At 33.3% G+C, this 19,785-nt stretch overlaps 2 protein-coding genes across 3 annotated transcripts; both read left to right on the top strand.

Moving 5' to 3' along the window:
* The first annotated feature begins 1,333 nt into the window (after window positions 1-1,333).
* On the top strand, window positions 1,334-4,656 carry LOC123920605. The gene is made up of 2 exons (XM_045972899.1): window positions 1,334-1,511; window positions 2,534-4,656. Exon 2 carries the CDS (start codon window positions 2,541-2,543, stop codon window positions 4,332-4,334), a length of 1,794 nt encoding a protein of 597 aa, XP_045828855.1. The 5' UTR covers window positions 1,334-1,511; window positions 2,534-2,540; the 3' UTR covers window positions 4,335-4,656.
* A 2,949-nt stretch (window positions 4,657-7,605) lies between these two features.
* On the top strand, window positions 7,606-19,101 carry LOC123920591 (phosphatidylinositol-3-phosphatase myotubularin-1-like). 2 transcript variants are annotated; one of them, XM_045972881.1, is made up of 19 exons: window positions 7,606-7,883; window positions 7,979-8,047; window positions 10,530-10,604; window positions 11,086-11,157; window positions 11,658-11,727; window positions 12,110-12,159; window positions 12,504-12,793; window positions 12,903-12,976; window positions 13,108-13,171; window positions 13,602-13,658; window positions 14,105-14,204; window positions 14,301-14,414; window positions 14,901-15,070; window positions 15,176-15,260; window positions 15,388-15,618; window positions 16,446-16,505; window positions 16,610-16,674; window positions 17,710-17,992; window positions 18,215-19,101. In XM_045972881.1, exons 1-19 carry the CDS (start codon window positions 7,782-7,784, stop codon window positions 18,770-18,772), a joined length of 2,589 nt encoding a protein of 862 aa, XP_045828837.1. In that variant the 5' UTR covers window positions 7,606-7,781; the 3' UTR covers window positions 18,773-19,101. The 2 variants fall into 2 exon arrangements, with proteins under 2 accessions (XP_045828837.1, XP_045828845.1); XM_045972889.1 differs by lacking the exons at window positions 7,606-7,883; window positions 7,979-8,047; window positions 10,530-10,604 and having other exon boundaries at window positions 11,103-11,157; window positions 11,658-11,720.
* The last annotated feature ends 684 nt before the right edge of the window (window positions 19,102-19,785 follow it).

Below are 19,785 nucleotides of genomic sequence, written 5' to 3'. Positions count from 1 at the left end.
GTATAGTGAATATATATACATGTACCATTATAGTGGATATCGTGGAATCATTTGGACCTTTCTTTTAAATAATATTGGATGATCGAGTAAAATAATCTTACATTTTCGGTGCGTATTCTATTTTCTCCAAATATTCTTACACCATGATCAGCTAAATTCAATTGTTTATTGTTTATGTTTTAACCCTATTTTTAGGACCAATATTAATAAGTTGAGATCTACCGTAAGGTACCTATTGATAATTTGAGAATATTAACAAGTTATCAAAGTAAATTTACAACTTATCGCCTTTTAACTGGTATTCTATGTGTACAATTGTAAAACCTAATCTCTCGAATCAGGTAATTAATACTGCAAACTTCCCCTCGAAAGATATATATATATATATATATATATATATATATATATATATATATATATATATATATATATATATATGGGAGAGATCAAATTACATCGGTGTAACATTTGAGTAATGTTACACCGCTCAATAACGTTTTAACGAATACAAATTTTACAAAATCCACCGTTTGATTTAAAGTTTATATCTTATAGATCGTCTATGTTAAATTTTACAAAAATATAAAATCGTTTGATATGTTATTGAGATCGATGAAGATTAATGGTTTATACGTTTTTATTGAATACCGTTAATCTTGATCTATCACAAAAACATATCAAACGATTTTATATTTTTATAAAATTTAACATAGCTAATCTATACGATATAAAATTTCAATAAAATGTTGGATTTTGTAAAATTTATATCCATTAAAGCGTTATTGAGTAGTGTAACATTCGATTTAATTTGATTCATCCCCTGTATAAGTGCTAAGAGATTTGAATTCTTTAAACAAATGATCATAAACTTAATTTTTAGCTTGTACTTATTATGGAGAAAATTGGGTTGAAATGACAGAACTTATTTTATATGTCTAAGAGACTTCAATAAAAACAATAGTAATAAATAGATACTTCATACTTATAACAAGATAATAAATTTTCTAATTTTATTTGTAATATTTAAAACTAAAATTTAAGGAAAAAAAAACCAGTATAAATTAATTGACATTGTCGACAAAAAAAAATTATAACTTAATTGAATATAATGTGTGAACAGGGAATAATAAAATAACAGAAATTAAATTTCTTTTCTTTTGGTCAAGTAGGTTAGTGACTAGAAAATTCACCTTAAATATGAATTAGTGGAGTGTCTCAGGTTCGAATCCAGACTCTGCACATATAATACGATATTCATACCAACTGAGCTAAACTCGTGGAGAAAAATTAAAATTCATTTTATATACTACTATACAGTACTACTGTAATTTCTGTTTATTTATTAGTATTTTGTTGACACGCTCACTTTCTTTCTATTTCTGAGCAATTTCCGCTAAATTTTCCATTCACTGCACATTTTGCATACACTTCTCTTTCTCTCTCTCTTTCTCACAGTTCCCATTTTCCACTTGTGACCTCTCACCTCAACGATTCGTGCGTGTTTGTAATCGGTGAGTTTCACTTTCTGGGTCTTCTCTTTTTGTTTCCATTATTATTTCACTAGCTCAACTGTTTTTTATGTAAATTAAATGCTTCACAATTTCAAAATTATGCTTTTTATATCTTTTTTATGAAAATTAAGCTTTTTTGGAATCTGGGTTTTGCTGATTTACATGATTTTTTTTTTTTTTTTGTGATTGGAGTGAGAATTTGTTGTGGCTCAAAAAGAAACAATTGAATCTTCAAAATTTTGTCCATGTCATGTTGTTCCTTTTTTATTTATTTAGTATATTCTTCAATAATATTACCATAAAAGAACTTCAAGAGTTGATGTAACAAATTTACTAATTTTGTTCAGAATGATATATGTTCATGTAAAAACATATAAAATAAAATGGAAACTATATTTAGTTGTTTTTTTTTTTTACTGGCCTATTTAATACTATATTTTTATTTTCCTAATTTTTTAATTCACAAGTCACTCATTCTCTAATATTTTTATTTTTAGTCTAGCATCATGGTTGATAATTTTACAATATTATGATTAATCTTAAGTTAAATTGAATATTTTTAGCCAAATTTGAAGTCAAAATTAAGAACTTTAAGGGGATTATTCAATATTTTTTTCAGCCTCACATTCAACAAGTAAAGATGGATTGGTTTGCAAGAGGAAAATGATGTATTTTAATTCCCAAATAATTGTTGTGCTTTGAAACATGAAATTTTCAAACCTACAAAAGATAATATATTCAACTTTTAAACAAACAAAAAAAAAAAGGAATAGTTTGGCATGGGTTGATGTATATTAGTAGCTCTATATTAATATTTTTTTGGTATTAACCCTCTGGTTCTCTGGGGAAGGGGGTTGCAGTAATTTAGAGTCCGACCGTGAGGTAAGTAAAGTCTGGGCCAGAATTGTTCTCACCAGGAATCGATATTAGTAGCTCTATATTTAGTCGACTTTTTATCGATATTTTGTTGCCTGTTATTACAAAGGACTTTTCTTAAAGGATTTTTTGTTTACGGTTCTTAGGTAAGCGATGGTAGCTGCTGAATCATGGTTTCGAAATCTATGGAAGACTCATCGTAAAGATGATTCTAATTCTGAGAAAGCAGTGATTGGAGTGTTGGCATTTGAAGCTGCGAAATTGATGTCTAAGCTTGTTAATGTGTGGCAGTCATTGAGTGATAAACAGGTTGCCAAGTTGAGAGACGAGATTTCAAATTCGGTTGGGATCAAGAAGCTTGTTTCAGATGATGAGAATTTTATCGTTCGTCTAATCAGTCAAGAGATGCTTGAGAGTATGGCATATGTTGCCGAATCTGTGGCTAGGCTTGCGAAGAAATGCAGCGATACGAGACTGAAGGATTTCGAGAAGGCCTTCGATAGGTATATAACCCGCGGTTTTGATTCATATGGGTGGGTAATGTCTTCTAAAAAAATGGAAAAAAAGGTTAAAAGGATGGAAAAGTTTGTATCGATTAATGCAGGCTTGTACCAAGAGATGGAAATGCTCACTGATCTTGAGCATACACTTAAAAGAATGAAGAATTACAGTGAGTCGGACGGCCCGAATTTAATCGAGTATCAGAAGCAGGTTGCGTGGAAGAGGCTCGAGGTGAAGAACTTGAAGTCTAATTCTGTGTGGAACAGGACATATGATTACACTGTACACTTTTTAGCGAGATCTTTATTTACAATATTCAGTAGGATCAACAATGTCTTTGGAATTCCCGAGATAACAAATGTTGGTAGCATAAATCGCAGTCTTCCAAATTCTGGTCACATTCGCAGCAGTCATTCGGTCTCGGAATTATTGCAATCTTCAGGCCATCCATCCCAAAATAATGTTGCCAGATTTGCTTCAGGACCCCTTGGTCCTTCTACTGCTAAATCAGATCAAAATGTTAGAGCAAATAAAACTAGCATTTTTCATTCTGTTGCCGACTCATCCACAAAGTCAGGCCCGATTTCAGGAAAGTATAGAGGCATCAATTTTTTCTCAGGTCCTCTTGGAAGGAGTTCGAAAAAACCAGTCCCGGATAATGGAACAAGTAAAAACAACAAGTTTTGGAAGTTTAATAATGGCCACTCAACCACTGCAAGTGGGAAGGAAAATAGCATAAGGCACAGTCGAGCGACTCAAGTAGGACCGTTCAAAGGCTGTATAGCTGAAGATAGTTCCTCGGTCATCGACTGTCACACAAACCTAAATGATATTCCCTTAGAAACTAAGAATCACAAAGGTGCTGATTCAGAACTTCTTACTCCTGGAAACGTGACTCATTCTACTAAACCGACATTCAGTTCTCTTTGCAAGTTAAAGCCTCCGTCTGAATCCCTCGGCGCTGCTTCTTTAGCGCTTCACTATGCAAATGTTATTGTTGTGATTGAGAAGCTAGCAGCCTCTCCGCACTTGATTGGGCTCGATGCAAGGGATGACCTATATAACATGCTACCGAGACGTGTAAGAGCTTCCCTCAGAACTAGGCTTAAGCCGTATTCCATGGCCGCAGCTGTCTACGATGCAAGTCTAGCAGAAGAATGGAGCGAAGCAATGACAAAAATATTAGAATGGTTAGCACCACTTGCTCACAACATGTTAAGATGGCAATCCGAGAGAAGTTACGAGCAGCTGAGCTTTGTTTCGCGAACAAACGTGTTGCTGGTACAAACCCTTTACTTTGCAAATCAAGAAAAAACAGAAGCGATAATCACTGAACTTCTCGTCGGTCTGAATTATGTATGGAGATATGTTAAGGAGCTCAATTCAGGTATCTTTGAGATTGGTAATAGTGTAGTAGATAATGGATATCTTCATCTGAATGCATAAAGAAGTTTTCAACAAGCTCATGACAGCTTTCAACAGGTATTATGAGTATGAAAGAAGTACTCACATAATCTATGATAGAATTTGTGTTAGAATGCATTAATGATGAGGAATGTGATTATGTTTTAAACATTTAGCATTATTTTTTATTCGATGAGATCCAAGCTGATTTAACATGATCACCGGTCTTATCTTTGAAAGGTTGACCTATGGTTCCTTCCTGCTGTTGAGAGTGTGCATATATGTTAATTAATTGTATAGCTTTTATTACCATAATGGTTATTTCTATATGATATTTGAGTGGTTGGACATGATAATTTGGAAATGCCAGTTTGCAAATTTTAGTTGCAAGTATTGACGCTTGTTTTGTCCATGTATATCTACAATTATTGTCATTAATTGATTATGTGTACATTAAATTCAACACAAATTTTGTAAAAACAACAACACTATAACCAATAACCAATAGTTAATTAGTTGGTTCAGTGGTGATTGACACTGAACTTGGTAGGAGGACCACAGTTTGATATCCCGCAACTGCGGAGGGGTCTGGAACCACTTGATGCCAGAACTGACCTTTGAACCAGATTAAACCGGTGGTGAAAGAAAAAAATAAACTATAATATTTTGTCAAATAGAAAAACTATAATATTGTGTGTTTGGAAGCATATTTGTCCTTTATAAAATAAAATAAAAAAGTCGTTTCATATTTTTCCATTTAACCAATTGAATGGAGAGAGTTCAATACTTTTAGCTGAATGCATTTTATTTTAAAGAATTAATTCATTTGAAATCAATTTTTATCACTGCACAACCAAATAACATAAGTATATGCAAATTCTTTGCAAGAGTGAATGTACCATAACACACGTGGATATTTGACCCTTTCAAAATTCAAATATATTGACTGTTATTGAGTGTAGTGGACTAGTGGCATATTAAAGTTGTGTGGCCATGAATGAAGCATTATCTTCTCTTGAATGAAAGGATTGAACTTTTTTGCTACACCATTTCACGTGGCTTACGGAGAACGATATTCTTTTACCATGTAAAAATAAAAGTAGTAAGCTTTGTATTAAAAATAATATTTTTTTATATTTTTGAAAAGTTGAATATATAAATTTCAAGATAATTTTATCATATTTAATTTTTTTTAATTAGTGTTCGGAGATAGTAGTTAGCATTTTCTATAAATTAATTAATATTCTCTACCAAATTTAGATGGTATGTCCAAAATATGCCGACTGAGTTCAGTTATAAAAGTTTGACATGATTGTTATAAAACAAAGATAGTTTTAAAAGAAATTGAAAATTTTCAAAATAAAGAAAGATATATAGTGCATTTGATTTTAAAGTAAAAAAATGTAAACATGTCCCTTTGATCATAACTCGATTAGTAGAAACATTGTAATATACAAAGTTTGAAGTTTGAATTTAAAATTCTTCATTTATTTACCTCAAGGGATGCAATTCTATTCAATAAACTATTTAACAGAAGAGAAAAAATTAGTTCATTTCAAAAGGAAATTTTTTAACTTAAGTAAATAAAGATGATGACTAATTTAGGCAGAGTTATTACTTATTAATAATGTTTTTTTTTTAACTTAAAAATTACTTATTAATAAAAATGAGGCAGATGTCATGTCATATCCACATGATGTTTTGGCATTATGATTTTAGCTTAAGAAAATTACTTATTAGGAGTAGTATTTTGGAATAACGTGGGAAGAAAGTTTTAGCATATGAGAGGAACAAGATTCATCAAGACTCCAAGAGTATCATTAATTCTTTGCCACAAAGTGACATTATCTTAAGTAAACTATGAATCAATGATCTAATGATCAACTGATCATTTCTTAAACTAAGGAAAATATTTAAATACCCAAAACACTAAGTATATATATGATTTTTTTAATAAATATAAAAGTTTACATGATTATTACACAATATGCATGTATAAGTAGTTGATATATAGTGGTATTGGTGTTGGGTTTCAAGTGGAAGTGGCTAAGTTCCACATCGACTATGTATGGAAAAAATATTGAATTTATAAGAGATATGACTCATTAACCTAATGCCTTAAGATTTTGGATGGAGATGTAAAATCTCTCTCTCTTGTGGTCCTTAAGCAATGACTCATTGTTTCTCCTTAGCTTCCCCAGACTCCCCAACAAGTGATATCAGAGCTGTGGTCGACTTGGTGGGACATGTGACCTATTAACCTAATTTCTTAAGATTTTGGATGGATATATGAAGTTTCCCTTTCTTGTGATCCTGAAACATTGACTCATTGTTTCTCGATAGCTCCATGACTCCCCCAACAACCATTAACAATATGTATGATTGATAAATTGGTTAGGAAGGAAGAGTTGTGTGGTATGATCCTTGCATATACTCTAAATAGTATGGCACGTGCTTTTAAGTTCTGCCAACTACCCTCATACATTTGTATTTTTATGAACACCCTATACAATTTATGTCCTTACTTACTCCTTAGCAATTGGTTGGGGAATTACCAATGTGTAGTTGTCATTCTTATTTGATTATTGAGACTGAGAGATCACTTTGTTCAAATTCAAAGGAGGCAATATATATTTGCCAGATGGAAATTAAGTGGGGGAACATATTCTCTCCATTAATTTTTTTATTGAAATCATAGCCATTCACTATTTTTGTTTGCAGGTTATACAATCCTTGTCTTTTTTGACTTTTATAAAAAAATAAAATGGATAATGTACATTAAATTAAAACATATACTAGTATATTTTAAGAATTAACATTTTTTTCCAGTTAATTTAGTAACTAGAATTTTTCTACCTTTAGATAAATATGTAGAGTGTTTTACTTCAACAAAAAAATATACGTAGAGTGTTCAAAATTCGAACTCCAACTTTATTAGTATGCTTTAAATATATCACAAAGACTTTTAATAATTAACTTTATTAGTATGCTTTAAATATTTTGAATCAAAAAATATGCTTGAAGTATTTAATTTAAATACAATTATTAATAAATTGAAATTTCTAATATTTTCACAAATTTCAAGTGTTTTTTTTAAATCAAATGTAACTGAGATCCATTTAAAGGTTGATCTCTCTCAACAAATGTTTTACCGCATACACTGATCGGGGATCAAACACATGATCAAATTAAGAAGCTCAAACATTTACTACTTGTGTCAGACTATGTTACGTTGGTATTTGTTTTAACGATGTACCAAAAAAAAAAAAAAAGTACTACTAATGTACCCCAAAAAAGGTACTAGTTGTAATGAAAAGTGATGTGGCAGAATTGATTAATTCATAATTACAAAATCAATCGGTTTATGATCAGTTTGGTGACACACACACAAAGAACGTTCGGTAATCTCCAATTCAACACAACGCAACAAACCCTCTCTTTCTCTCTCTCAACCCTCGCCGGAGTTGCACCTCCTCCGCCGTCGCCGGCATGGACTTGCCGAAACACCGTCCCACACCAACTACCTCTTTAAGGGACGCATCAGACTCCTCCACTGGTAGCTGGGACGCTCTCGAATGGACCAAAATTGAGGTTCCTTTTTTCAATTCAATCCCTTCTTCTTTTTCCTTCGACATTCATGATTCTTCATTTCATTGATTTTTTCGTTCTTGTTTATCTATTTGCAGCCAATTGCGCGTTTCGTCTCTCCTGCGAATCTCGATTTCTTGCTCGATGATGAACAAGTTGTTGCCGAAGTATGTAAACGCTACTTTCATTTTTTTTTGTTTTACCTTTCATATGATATTGTAAATTCATCGTTTGTTTTAGTAATCGCGGTTAATTATAATGTCGTTCCTAGAGTGGTTATGGTAATGTTTTTCCCTTCAATTTTCTTACTGAATTGATTAATTTTTTAGGGCGAATTGGTGAAAATATGTAGAAGTAAGAATAGTGATATACATGTATGTAAGGTTTGGTGTGCCAGTTTCTCAAAATTTCAACTTCATATGTTATTTGCATAACAAGTTAACTAAGTTCGTTTCCCAAAAGTTTGATTAGGGTTTGTAGTTTTGTCATGTTTGTTATCGCTATGTGTGAATTCCATACATTGTGTGAACTCAGCAAGCTGAGTCTGACACACGTTGCATTATATCACTGGTACTGTTATTATCGAATATAGTAGTACAAACAATGGTCAGATATCTCATATCTGGCATCTGTTTTGAGTTGGTGGTATCTGATGAATGTCTCTTACGGTTTTCTGGGTTATTCGAAACTTGTTTATATATGATGTCATTTCTTTAGATACGGGTTCACGTGATCTCTGAGAAGGTATTAAATGAAACTTGGTGGCTGGTGGCCCGTATAGAACAAATATTGCATGAGATTGGGAGATAAATTATTAATTTTTTTTAAACGGGCATGTGAGATAAATGGCGGCCAGAAAACGCCCAAGTGGGCTTGCTGGCATTCCAAATGTGGCGCGCTGAACTTAGTTGCAGTACCTAACGTTATCAATGTTGGAATTTTACATCTAACGTCACCCTATCTTGTGATTATTTTTTACCGACATTCTTGGTCACATCCACTGTGTCACTGGCGAGACCGGGTAACATTGCCGAGCAACATCAGAAGCACAGAAACAGATTTTGGTGTGCTTCCATTTAAGTGGCTAATCGAACCAAATAGGGAACGAAAAACTGAGGCCCACCCAAACTCTGAAGTCTCGCTTGACTTTACGTTTTCATGTCTCTTTTGTGATTCGTTTTTCCAACATCTTTGCTTCTATTTGGTGATTTGACTTCGGGCTTAGGTCCATTCATCTTTGATATGTAGGTGGTTCATTCTTGCTAAAAACTGGGGGGTGGCCTGTGGGTTACAATTGGTTTGGTAGTTCAAATCTATTTGTGCCTTGCGGCTGCGGTTAATAATTGTACCTTTTGTATTACGAGTTATAACTTTAATTTAAAGTTGCGAGGTGTGGCTTTCTTATTCATTTTCAGTTAAAGTTTGCTTAATTGTTAGTTATATTTTAAGGTTATTTTTACTATATTATTTAATGTCAGTGTGTATACAGTTGTTTAAATACAACTTTTCATTTTAGGTAGAATCTTATGATCCATGTTAGTAGTTACTATTTGATTAAAGAACAGATCCAAGTTACTATCACTATCACACATATGGCCTATTTTTCTCCCCTTTCCTATCTTCGTTAGGATTTTAATTTTGACAACTTCGTCAGTAGTATTGCAGTATCACAAGTGTCAGTCCTTCTAGAAGATGCTGAAACTTCCTTTAACAATGTTAAGGTTTCAAGTACGTCTCTCACATTTAGGTTTCCGACTTCCTGGGACTCTTAGGACATGAATTATCAGCAAAAGAAGACATTCCAAAGAAGAAAAGAAGCCACATGGTCTTGTCTATCTACGAGACCGTTTTCTCTAGTTGCAAATATATATTTCCTTAGCCTCGTGTGGTAACCCTCTCCTCTTCTAGGGAATCTTATGTCAAGCATTCAAATAAGAGATCAAATGGGGATGACAATGACACAGTGCTTTAACTTAGGTTAAATGGGGTACAATTGACTTTGGAGCATATCCACACAGACTAGACTCCCAGGCTGGGGATAGAACTCCCTGTGTCAATTTTTATATGACAAAAAAAAAAAAAACTATCAAATGTTGGGTGCCTTCTTCATCCCATACTACTTGCATGAAAGCCTCAAGCTCATATTGTTAAGGATGATGTTACTTCCAAAACAGACGTATACATGTAATTCAAGACAGTGAATTGGGGTGTTGATTTATCTAGAAACTAGAAATATTATGCCTAAATATCGTATAAATGGCTTCCAAAATACTCTGGAAAATAAAATATTTTCTAACCAAATGCCTCCTATATATGTTCATTACTTTGCTTGACACTGCTGCTATCATTCATAGACTTTATTGAGATAGGTAAACCAAGGGACCCCCCTGAGATACTTTGCTCGACACCGCTTCTATCCACTAACCAATTAGGCAGTTAAAGAGCTAAATTTCTCCTCAAATATGAATTGGTTGGATGCAAACTGTACATTAGCCATTATATTAACATCTGACACATAACTTATTGTCTTCTGTGTGTGTATCTTTTGCTAATTTTTACTTCTCACACAAGTCTTAATGTTTTAATTTACATTTATCCAGTTTTAATCTATTGTATAGAATTAAGTTGGTATATGGTGTTTACTTGCAGGGGCATGGTGTTGTTCTTGTCAATACAGATGATGCAGGTGTCTTGATTGTAACAAACTTTCGTCTAATATTTTTGGTAAGCTCCTTTATGTAAAATTTCCTACACTGCTTCTGTGTTCTAGGTTTTTTCCAGGTATTAGGATGACGAAAGATTCCCAAGTTAGTGATTTAGAAATGCCCACAGTCTTCAAAACTGACTGAATATGCATAAGAAATACAGTACAAATGGTTTCATAACCAAGGTTTTTGGATAAAGTATATGGATAAAGTATATTTTTGTCAGAAAAGAGACGAAGTTCTTCAACTTCTAATTTACCCAAACCTAACATTTGCAGTCATCATTCATCTCGTCAAAATGTTTGTTGATTATTCCTTCTATTTTCCCTAAAACCCACCAAGCTTGAAATTAGATACTTTAAACCCAGAAATTGAACACTGATGTGAGTTCTGTTGCTGACATGTGCCGTCTTCAGGTGTTTGTCTGAGACATTTAGTTACCTGCCTATTTATCTTCTGTATTGACTATATTCACTGATTTACTTCATCACATTTTCTAGAGTGAGGGAACAAGAAAAGTTATTGCCCTTGGAACAATACCACTAGCAACTATTGAGAAGTTTAACAAGACAGTAAGTTCTTGCAATATTTTTACATTTTTTTTTTTTTGTGTTTACTGTTATTTACTTTGGATATCTAGTGCTAGATTGACCTGAACAATCTTGGGTGACTATTTTGACATACTACTCAATTATTGTATAACATTTACAGTCTTCAAATATTCACCAGTTCTTGTGATTACTCTAAGTATGACACTGGAATATTTACAAAGTATGGACTTAGATTGATTCATGAAGGGAAAATAGGAATTTGATATTTTAATCGTTTCTTTTGCAAAAAAATTGTTCTAATTTTCTTTTTATTTAATTGTTGATCTGCCAACAAGAAAAACTTGTGCTACTAGCTCAGTGGTCATTGTCAACTCAGCCAAAAGATTGAATATTTGTAGTATATTCTATTAATGTTGTGAAATTTTGAACTATGTTTATGATGTGGTATGCTATCAACCAATTTGTGGAGTGCAATTTGTGGTGATTCTTTAGAACCTCATGCTGCTCTCACTTAAATGTAGGCTGTAAAGGTTCAGTCAAATACTCATCAATCAGACAAGACACCAACACAAAGACTTCTGCAGGTGATTGGTATGCTTTCAGTAAGCTCCTTTTATTAATATTTGTTTTTTTGAATATTTTTGGTAACCTCCTCTTATTAATATTTTCTTTGAATATGCATAGTTAATTTTTTATTTTCACGTAATGTGTCCTCAGTGTTTGAAACTTTTTAATGTTATAAAACAACCTCCTTTAATTGGAAGTAAAATAGTTTGAGTTTGGGCATAGAACTAGATGTAATTTGATAAAATTCTTACTGTTCATGACTTTATTTTCATAAATTCTATATGTTTTCTAGCACATGGTTTTTTTTTTTTAAAGGGATTCTTTATTCTTCTTCCATATTCATCGTAAATCTTCATAAATTTCTTCTTTTGTTAAAGACTGGATTTATCTTTGATCTTCTATGCAGGGAAAGATATGAGAATTATAGTCTTTGGTTTTAGGCCTCGTACAAAACAGGTAATTCTTCTTTGACAGCAGTCTTGCCCTACTTTTAAAACAAAAAGTCTCAGTGTTTGCTCAAGTTTATCAAATATGTGACATTTATTTTTTGGAGATTAGGGCTCGTTTGGCGGCTAGGATAAGAAACAAGATAGTATAACTATATCATATCTTGTCGTAATCTAGTGTTTGATGAGACAATAGTCATATCCTACCTCTTTAGTGAGATATCTGAAGTAGCCTTGCAACCTGCATTTTTAAACTGTTGCGATCTAGTGAGATTTTTTCATGAACATCTGTAGAGAAGCCTTTATATTCTTTTAGCATGTTTCGGATCTAATGTTGGTTATTTAATCTTACAGAGACGTGCAATATATGATGCACTACTGAAGTGTACGAAGCCACCAGTATTATGGGATCTTTATGCTTTTACATCTGGGCCTTCCAGTTTCAAGAACACCTCTCCAATGGTGCGTTTATTGGATGAGTATTTTCGACTTATTGGCAAAGCTTCTCATCGTGCTTCAATGGACATGATTGAAAGTGGGTCCTTCACCTTGTCAAATGACTTATGGAGAATAAGTAGTGTGAATTCCAGTTATACAATGTGCCAGAGTTATCCATTTGCTTTGGTTGTTCCAAAGAGCATTAGGTAATTTATTGAGAACCATACTTCCTACTTTTGCCTAGTTATGGCTATATTGATAATGTTGAATCTACTGAGCCATTCCTTTGATAACTTTGCATTGTCCTGATGTAAGTGATGATGAAGTACTCCAGGCTTGCAAATTCCGTGCAAGATGCCGACTGCCTGTAATTTCTTGGTGTCATCCTGGTATGTACAATATCTTCATGTCATTTCCTTAAAATATTTGTACAGTTCCATGCTTCCTATTTTCATTCTTTTGCATTTTATTATTGTAATGTGAGGATGCACCTCTAACATAATGGAACTGTTGACTATAGTTACTGGCGCAGTTCTTGCACGTTCTTCCCAACCTTTAGTTGGTCTCATGATGAATATGAGGAGGTAATGCAAATTATTTAATCAAATATACATTATTATTAAATGCAAAATATAGATTGTTTGTTTTTTATCAGATGTAACGATAACAATATAGGATATATTAAGTTAATTCCCCAGGTTGGAAGTTTTGACAATGTTCTTTATATTATATAAACAGTGTATAATTCAACACGATAGAAGGAAGAATTGTAAACCCGTTTATCAGCGTATTCTTTTATTGACACTATAACAGTGACTGGAGTGATGCTTGGTTTTTTCTGTATATAGATTATAGATTTTTTTTTTTGGGTGGGTGGGTGGTTTGAACTCTGTTGAGCTAATACCTTTTTTTTTTTTAATCTTTTTATTCCTGGTCCTTGATTAGTTGGCTGATTTTTTAAAAATATCCCTTATTATATATGAAATGAACATAACAATATCTGTTTTCATGCAGCAACATGGACGAAAAACTTGTGGCTGCACTTTGCAGCAACCGTGATGGCTCAAGGAGGTGAGATTTGTATGTTACATTCCTCCACTGTAAACATATTTTGGTAAAATTCAACAGGAATTATGCAACCACATAAAACATGAATTATTTTTGCACTTTACTTATTATCTTGGTAAAAACATGAATTATGCATCCACATTAAGCATCAATCAGAAGTGAATCAAGGATGACCTCTCATAAAAACATAAGCTGTTTGGGTGAAAGGTTCAAGATTGGTTCTCATATCTCTACCATGCTCCCTACTGCAATGAACATATCTCTAACAACCTCTTCCTAAAATCTTAGCTGTTACGTGAAGGCTAAGTTTTCATTTTTCATCGAATTATAGTACAATTTAAATATTTAATTGCTAGGTGCTATTCTCTGGTAGTTTATGCATTGTTGTGTTTGGGTGCATTCCTGCATGCATATTTTTAAAACATTCTGAAATTGTATTTCTCTTTTAGAAAGCTATATATCGCTGATGCGAGACCAAGGAAAAACGCATTAGCTAATGGAGCCATGGGAGGTGGTTCAGAATCATCATCAAACTATTTTCAATCTGAGGTCTGTAATAGGCTTTTTAATTGTCCACTTGTTTTTTCATTTTTAACTTTTGGCTTCATTTTTAAGCGTCTAAGTTCTTAATTTATATATTGTCAGATAATCTTTTTTGGTATAGACAACATTCATGCAATGAGAGAGAGCTTTGTTCGGCTCCGAGAATTCATGGACACTCATGGCAGAACATCATCAGATGGAATGTCATCTTTTTTGGTCAGTATCTGAATGTTAAAATGTTTTTGCTATTTGTGTTCTCAATGTACTGAGTGGATTTTCAAAATGGCTAGATTTACCGTCGTGGATAAATTCAGTCCTAATAATTATAGCGTTGGAAGTTATACTTTTTTGACATTTTTTGGTTGGTTTAAGAAAAAGCTGAATATGGACTGTGGTGTAAGCATAAAAGTAAAACTATCATTCCCTCTCAAATCATCCCGTAGCATGGTCTGTTTACAAGACTTTGATACAAATAATGAATGATGCTTGCTTGGTAGTACTTTTTCATAATTTTATTATACCAAAATTGTTTTGTGATGACTGTTTAACTTGGCAAGTTTTCCAATTAATGGCATTTTAATACATGTTCAACTGAACTGGTTTATGATTGGCTAGAGTGACTTTTGTTTGGGATCACTTAATGGAGTCTGTGTCTCTAACTTTGTGAGTTGTATTAAGATTGTTTTTATGAGTTCTGTTTAGAGACATGGCGGGTCAATATGGGGTGGTGGCAATTTAAGTAGTATGTCTGCTTCAGTATCAACCCTTGGGGACAGTGGATGGTTATTGCATGTTCAGAATGTCTTAGCTGGTGCAGCTTGGATTGCTGCCCGTGTTGCTATGGAAAAGGCTTCTGTTCTTGTACATTGCAGGTACTATGATGGTGTATTTCTCACTATTCTAAACTTGTGAAAAAAAAAATTACAGTCTTTCATATTGTTAACTTGTATGATGAGCATACTTTTTTACTTTGGTAGTGATGGATGGGATAGGACAAGCCAGTTAGTTTCACTTGCTAATTTGTTGCTTGATCCATATTATCGGACATTCAGAGGGTTTCAGGTATGGAATTGCCATTACTAAACTATTTGAATATCTCTACATCAATGTTACCGTATGAAGATACACAAGTTATCCTCCTATGAACCTGTCTTTTATTTGTGCTTATACAATATCCTTCCTTATACAGGCACTTGTTGAAAAAGACTGGCTAGCATTTGGTCATCCATTTTCTGATCGTGTGGGAACACCATCTATCTCTGGAAGTGGCAACATGTCTTTCGAGTTACCTAGGCAGCAGTCTTCAACTAGCATTATCCCATCATCACCAATGCGCCAGCCATCAGGGACATTCGTGTCTCAACCTCCAGTTTCATCTCATGCACATAACTCAAACAACTACTCTCCCATTTTTTTGCAGGTTTGTTCCTTGAATAAGCTCTAGGTTTCTCTCTGGATGTTTCCTTCCTAATAATTTGAGGCTTCAATATGTACTTAATTTTTTAAATTTTATTCCATTTTTTTTAGTACCTTGACCTTGAGCTAATAATTTGAAGGCAAATCACTACAAATTTGGTGATGTGGTATTGTCAATAGGTATTGACATCACAATTAATAAGAGGTTGATTGTTGGACCAATATAGACCCAAAACTTGGCTAATCCAAGAGCAGTTTCCTTGTGAAAGTAAAATATATAACAAGGCTAGGTAAAACGATATTGAAATTTTTTGCACCGATGAACCAATGATGATAATATTAGTTTTAACTTTTAAGATATTATTATTGTTTCCTGTTTGTTAAATTGATATATTTTCTCTATTGTGACATATTTTTATTTTATTTTATTTAAATTGTGACATTTTTAATTGCAAGGGCGATGTATATTATTTCTTTTGACTAAATGGTTGGTTCATAATTTTTTTGGGGGACATCAGCATTCATTACCATGCATTGAATTAGAGACTTTGTAACCAAATCCATGTTTTTTATTATGTATATTCGTAAAACAATTACTGTTATGTATGCATAAAAATATACTTTCATCTATTTAGCTTATCATTTACTATCTGAAGAATTGCATTTCTAGGTTTAGATAATTGATCTGGATGGCTATATTATTGCAACTATTTTATCTATGCTTTTAGAGTTGGTGATTGAATTAGGTTTGAATATATGTTTTGTTTTTCGTATAATACTTAGGTTTATTGTCCATGTTTATTATGAACTCAGCCAGTTATATTTTTTCAGTGGGCTGATTGTGTGTCACAACTGCTGCGGATGTATCCTTTTGCTTTTGAGTTTTCTGCGGTATGTGTCCTTGAATATTTATTATATTTCTCTATTTGTTTTATTGTAAAACTTTCTTTCTGTGTATCTTTCTGACCGGTAACTTATACTATTTCATTATTAAGGCTTTCCTGGTGGACTTCTTAGACTGCATGCTTTCTTCTCGCTTTGGAAACTTCTTCTTTAATAGGTATTTCTTTTTGTTATCGATTTGTTCCATGGAATAGATGTAGTTAATTGGCATGCAGTTTCCTGACACGGCCATCTCATTTTGAACACAGTGAAACACTGAAGCCCATCAGCAGTGAAATATTATTTACATGAGTAGACTTCGTAGTGGATGTGAGATAGGTTGCATTTGTGAGACATAATTTAGACCGATGCATTTAAAGAGAAGAGATACGGAAATTTATGTTTCATTGTTCTCCCCAGAAAAATTCTTATTTAACCACAACAAAAGTCTTGTTATGCGAGTGTATGATTTGTATGTGTATAACCAACACCTAGCAACATACTTCAACATTTTGTCAGTTGATCTTCAAATCATATAGCATTTCTCTACCTGTTTATGCTCAAAATTTATCAAACTGCTTATTGTTATACTCACATTTCCGTGATTTGATGCCATTCTTATTGATTTTGGCATTATCTTCTGTTATCATTATTACATTTTCCTTTATTGTTGAGTCTTAAAGATGATTGATGTGCTGTCAGCAATATATTCGTTTACTTTTATGATGATCCCTGTTACACTAACAGCCAACCTATACAATTTTCCTTTGATGGTGTATCATGTATGTCTATACCATAACTATACTATAAAGGTATTTAACCCAACCTAACAAAGAGATAACGTGTGTAGTAGTAGTAAGTGATACTGGTCTGGTCTCTGATGGTTCATTCTAAGTAGCCCCTTTATGCATGAAGACTAGAAAATAGACCAGATAGCTTTAAAAAACATTTGTTAAATAATACTCCCTCCGGTTCTTAATATAAGAAAAATTTTACTTTTTAGATTAATTGAGAATCTAATGTATCTAGTCCATATTATTGACTAGATACATTAGATTTGCAATGAATCTAAAAAGCAAACTGTCTCTTATATTAAGGACCGGAGGGAGTAAATGTATTACAATGAAGTATGGGAAATTTTATGTGCATCAAGAGAATTGCAGTTGCCATGTTGCTGATTATTGTATTTTGTACTGATTGCATATTTTTTCAGTGAGAAGGAGAGGCTGCAGTGCAATGTGTTTGAAAGTTGTGGATGTTTGTGGGCATACTTGGCTGACAGGCGGACATCAGAAGGAAGTAGTACCCATGCACATTGTAATCCCTTTTATGATCCACTGAAGTACAGCGGTCCTCTTCTTCCCCCAGCAGCAGCGTTAGCCCCAACTATATGGCCCCAATTCCACCTTCGTTGGGCCTGCCCAGAAGAAGCACAGGGTGGAGAGCTTGAAGCACAATGTCGGAAGATAATACTGAAAAACTCTGAGATGCAGAAGGTAGTTATATTCCTCAATTTTATAATTTTTACTGTTATATTAAAAAGCCATTGCCTTTCTCCATTTGTCGATGGGCATTACTCATCTTCACATGCTTTTTTGTAAACTTATCAATTATCAGAACAAATCTATATTTTGTTTACATTGTCCAAAATGAATTGAATTGTTGATCTGTTAGGATTTTCCTTTTAATGCTATTGGTGCTGTGTGGGATGGTAACAGGCTAAAGAAGTGGCAGAAAGGAAAGCTAGAGAATATACAATTGCTATGGAATCGTTGAATGCTGAATTACGACGTGAGAAACTGTTAAACATCTCATCTATGAACACGGCCAAGAGGATAACCAAAGAAAATACGGACATAAAGCGTGCAATTCGATCAATTGGGTGCAAGATTCACATTTCTAGTAGTGGTGATTGCATTGTTGACATTGAAAACAACCCAGTGGAAGCACGTCCAAACTTGTATTGTTCATCTAGGCAAGGATCTAGGCAAGGATCTAGGCAAGGATCAAGGCAAGGATCAAGTAGTGCTCTGATTAATGATAAAAAGGATCTATCTGTTTCTGTAACAGAAGATGACGATGATGATGATGATGATGGGAACAATGTTATTGGTCGAATTTGTGAATCTCTATGCCCATTTCGCACCGGAGATGGAGGCTGCAGGTGGCCAAATGGTGGTTGTGCTCAACTAGGTAGCCAGTTTGTTGGTTTGAAAGCAAATTTTGATGCATTTGACCAACTTTCGATTGATGACAGTTATTTCAAGCCCAAGTGAACCGAGAATTTTCTTCCTAATTAGACTTCGATAGTGAACGGCCGGCCATATCAACCAATTTTGGTTTTCTTTCTGATCGTGGCATTTTTGGGTCTCCGGAATTGTACAGGCTATTAGAGTCAGGTTGATTGAAATTATTGAATCATAGTGGTCCTCATTATTATATTCATGTATATTCATGTGTATAATTGTAAATTTAGGGACAACAATAGTAGCCAATTACATTCGAATCATTTTCAATAAGATCAATTTTGTAGAGATGATCATGTTTTGATCTCATTAACATTTTTGCTACATCTTACTGAAGACAATCAATCGTTGTCATGTAATTACATTAATGTACCAATTCCTTTCTGTTCACAATTTGATAGAGGTTCAACATATACTATGGGTGTCCTGAAATCATGAGGTGTGTTATTTGAACATCAAAAAATTGACAACATATTTGACAACGTAGAATATGTTTATTTTTATCTCTTTTTTTTACATATTTCAAAAATATGCAAAACATTTATCCAAATATCATTTCTTAAAATCGTAGTGCCAGTCTATTGAAGTTTTGAAGTTTCAGAATTTTGGATGACATGATTAAAAGCTGCAGAGGTAAAAAAATGGAGTTAATTGTTATTTTGAACCTTAAAAGAAATTCCAATTAACAAGACTCCAAGCAGCTATCCAATAAATGAGTGCTACCTACTGTATGAGAGATTTTTTTGGCATCCCAGGGTTTTCTTGCGCGACTTGCTAAATTATCAAAATACTCTTGTCCGTCACTTGACAGGCCTTTGACTAATGCAGAAGATCTGACCACCGACTGATTCGCTATTTAAGTAACAGACAGTGTTCGCAAGATAGATAGCGGATGGCGTTTTAGTGTTCGCAAGATAGATAGCGGATGGCGTTTTTAATTTTTTTTTAAATTTTTATAACACCTGTTACTTAAATAACAAAAGAGTAAATTAAAAAACAAACAAGTACGCGAGAAGCACAAGGCAAGCCAAAAGAAATTCTCC

This window comes from Trifolium pratense, linkage group LG1 (assembly GCF_020283565.1).
Source record: "Trifolium pratense cultivar HEN17-A07 linkage group LG1, ARS_RC_1.1, whole genome shotgun sequence".
Taxonomy (NCBI): Eukaryota; Viridiplantae; Streptophyta; class Magnoliopsida; order Fabales; family Fabaceae; genus Trifolium; species Trifolium pratense.
This window is presented reverse-complemented; position numbering and strand designations above follow the sequence as displayed.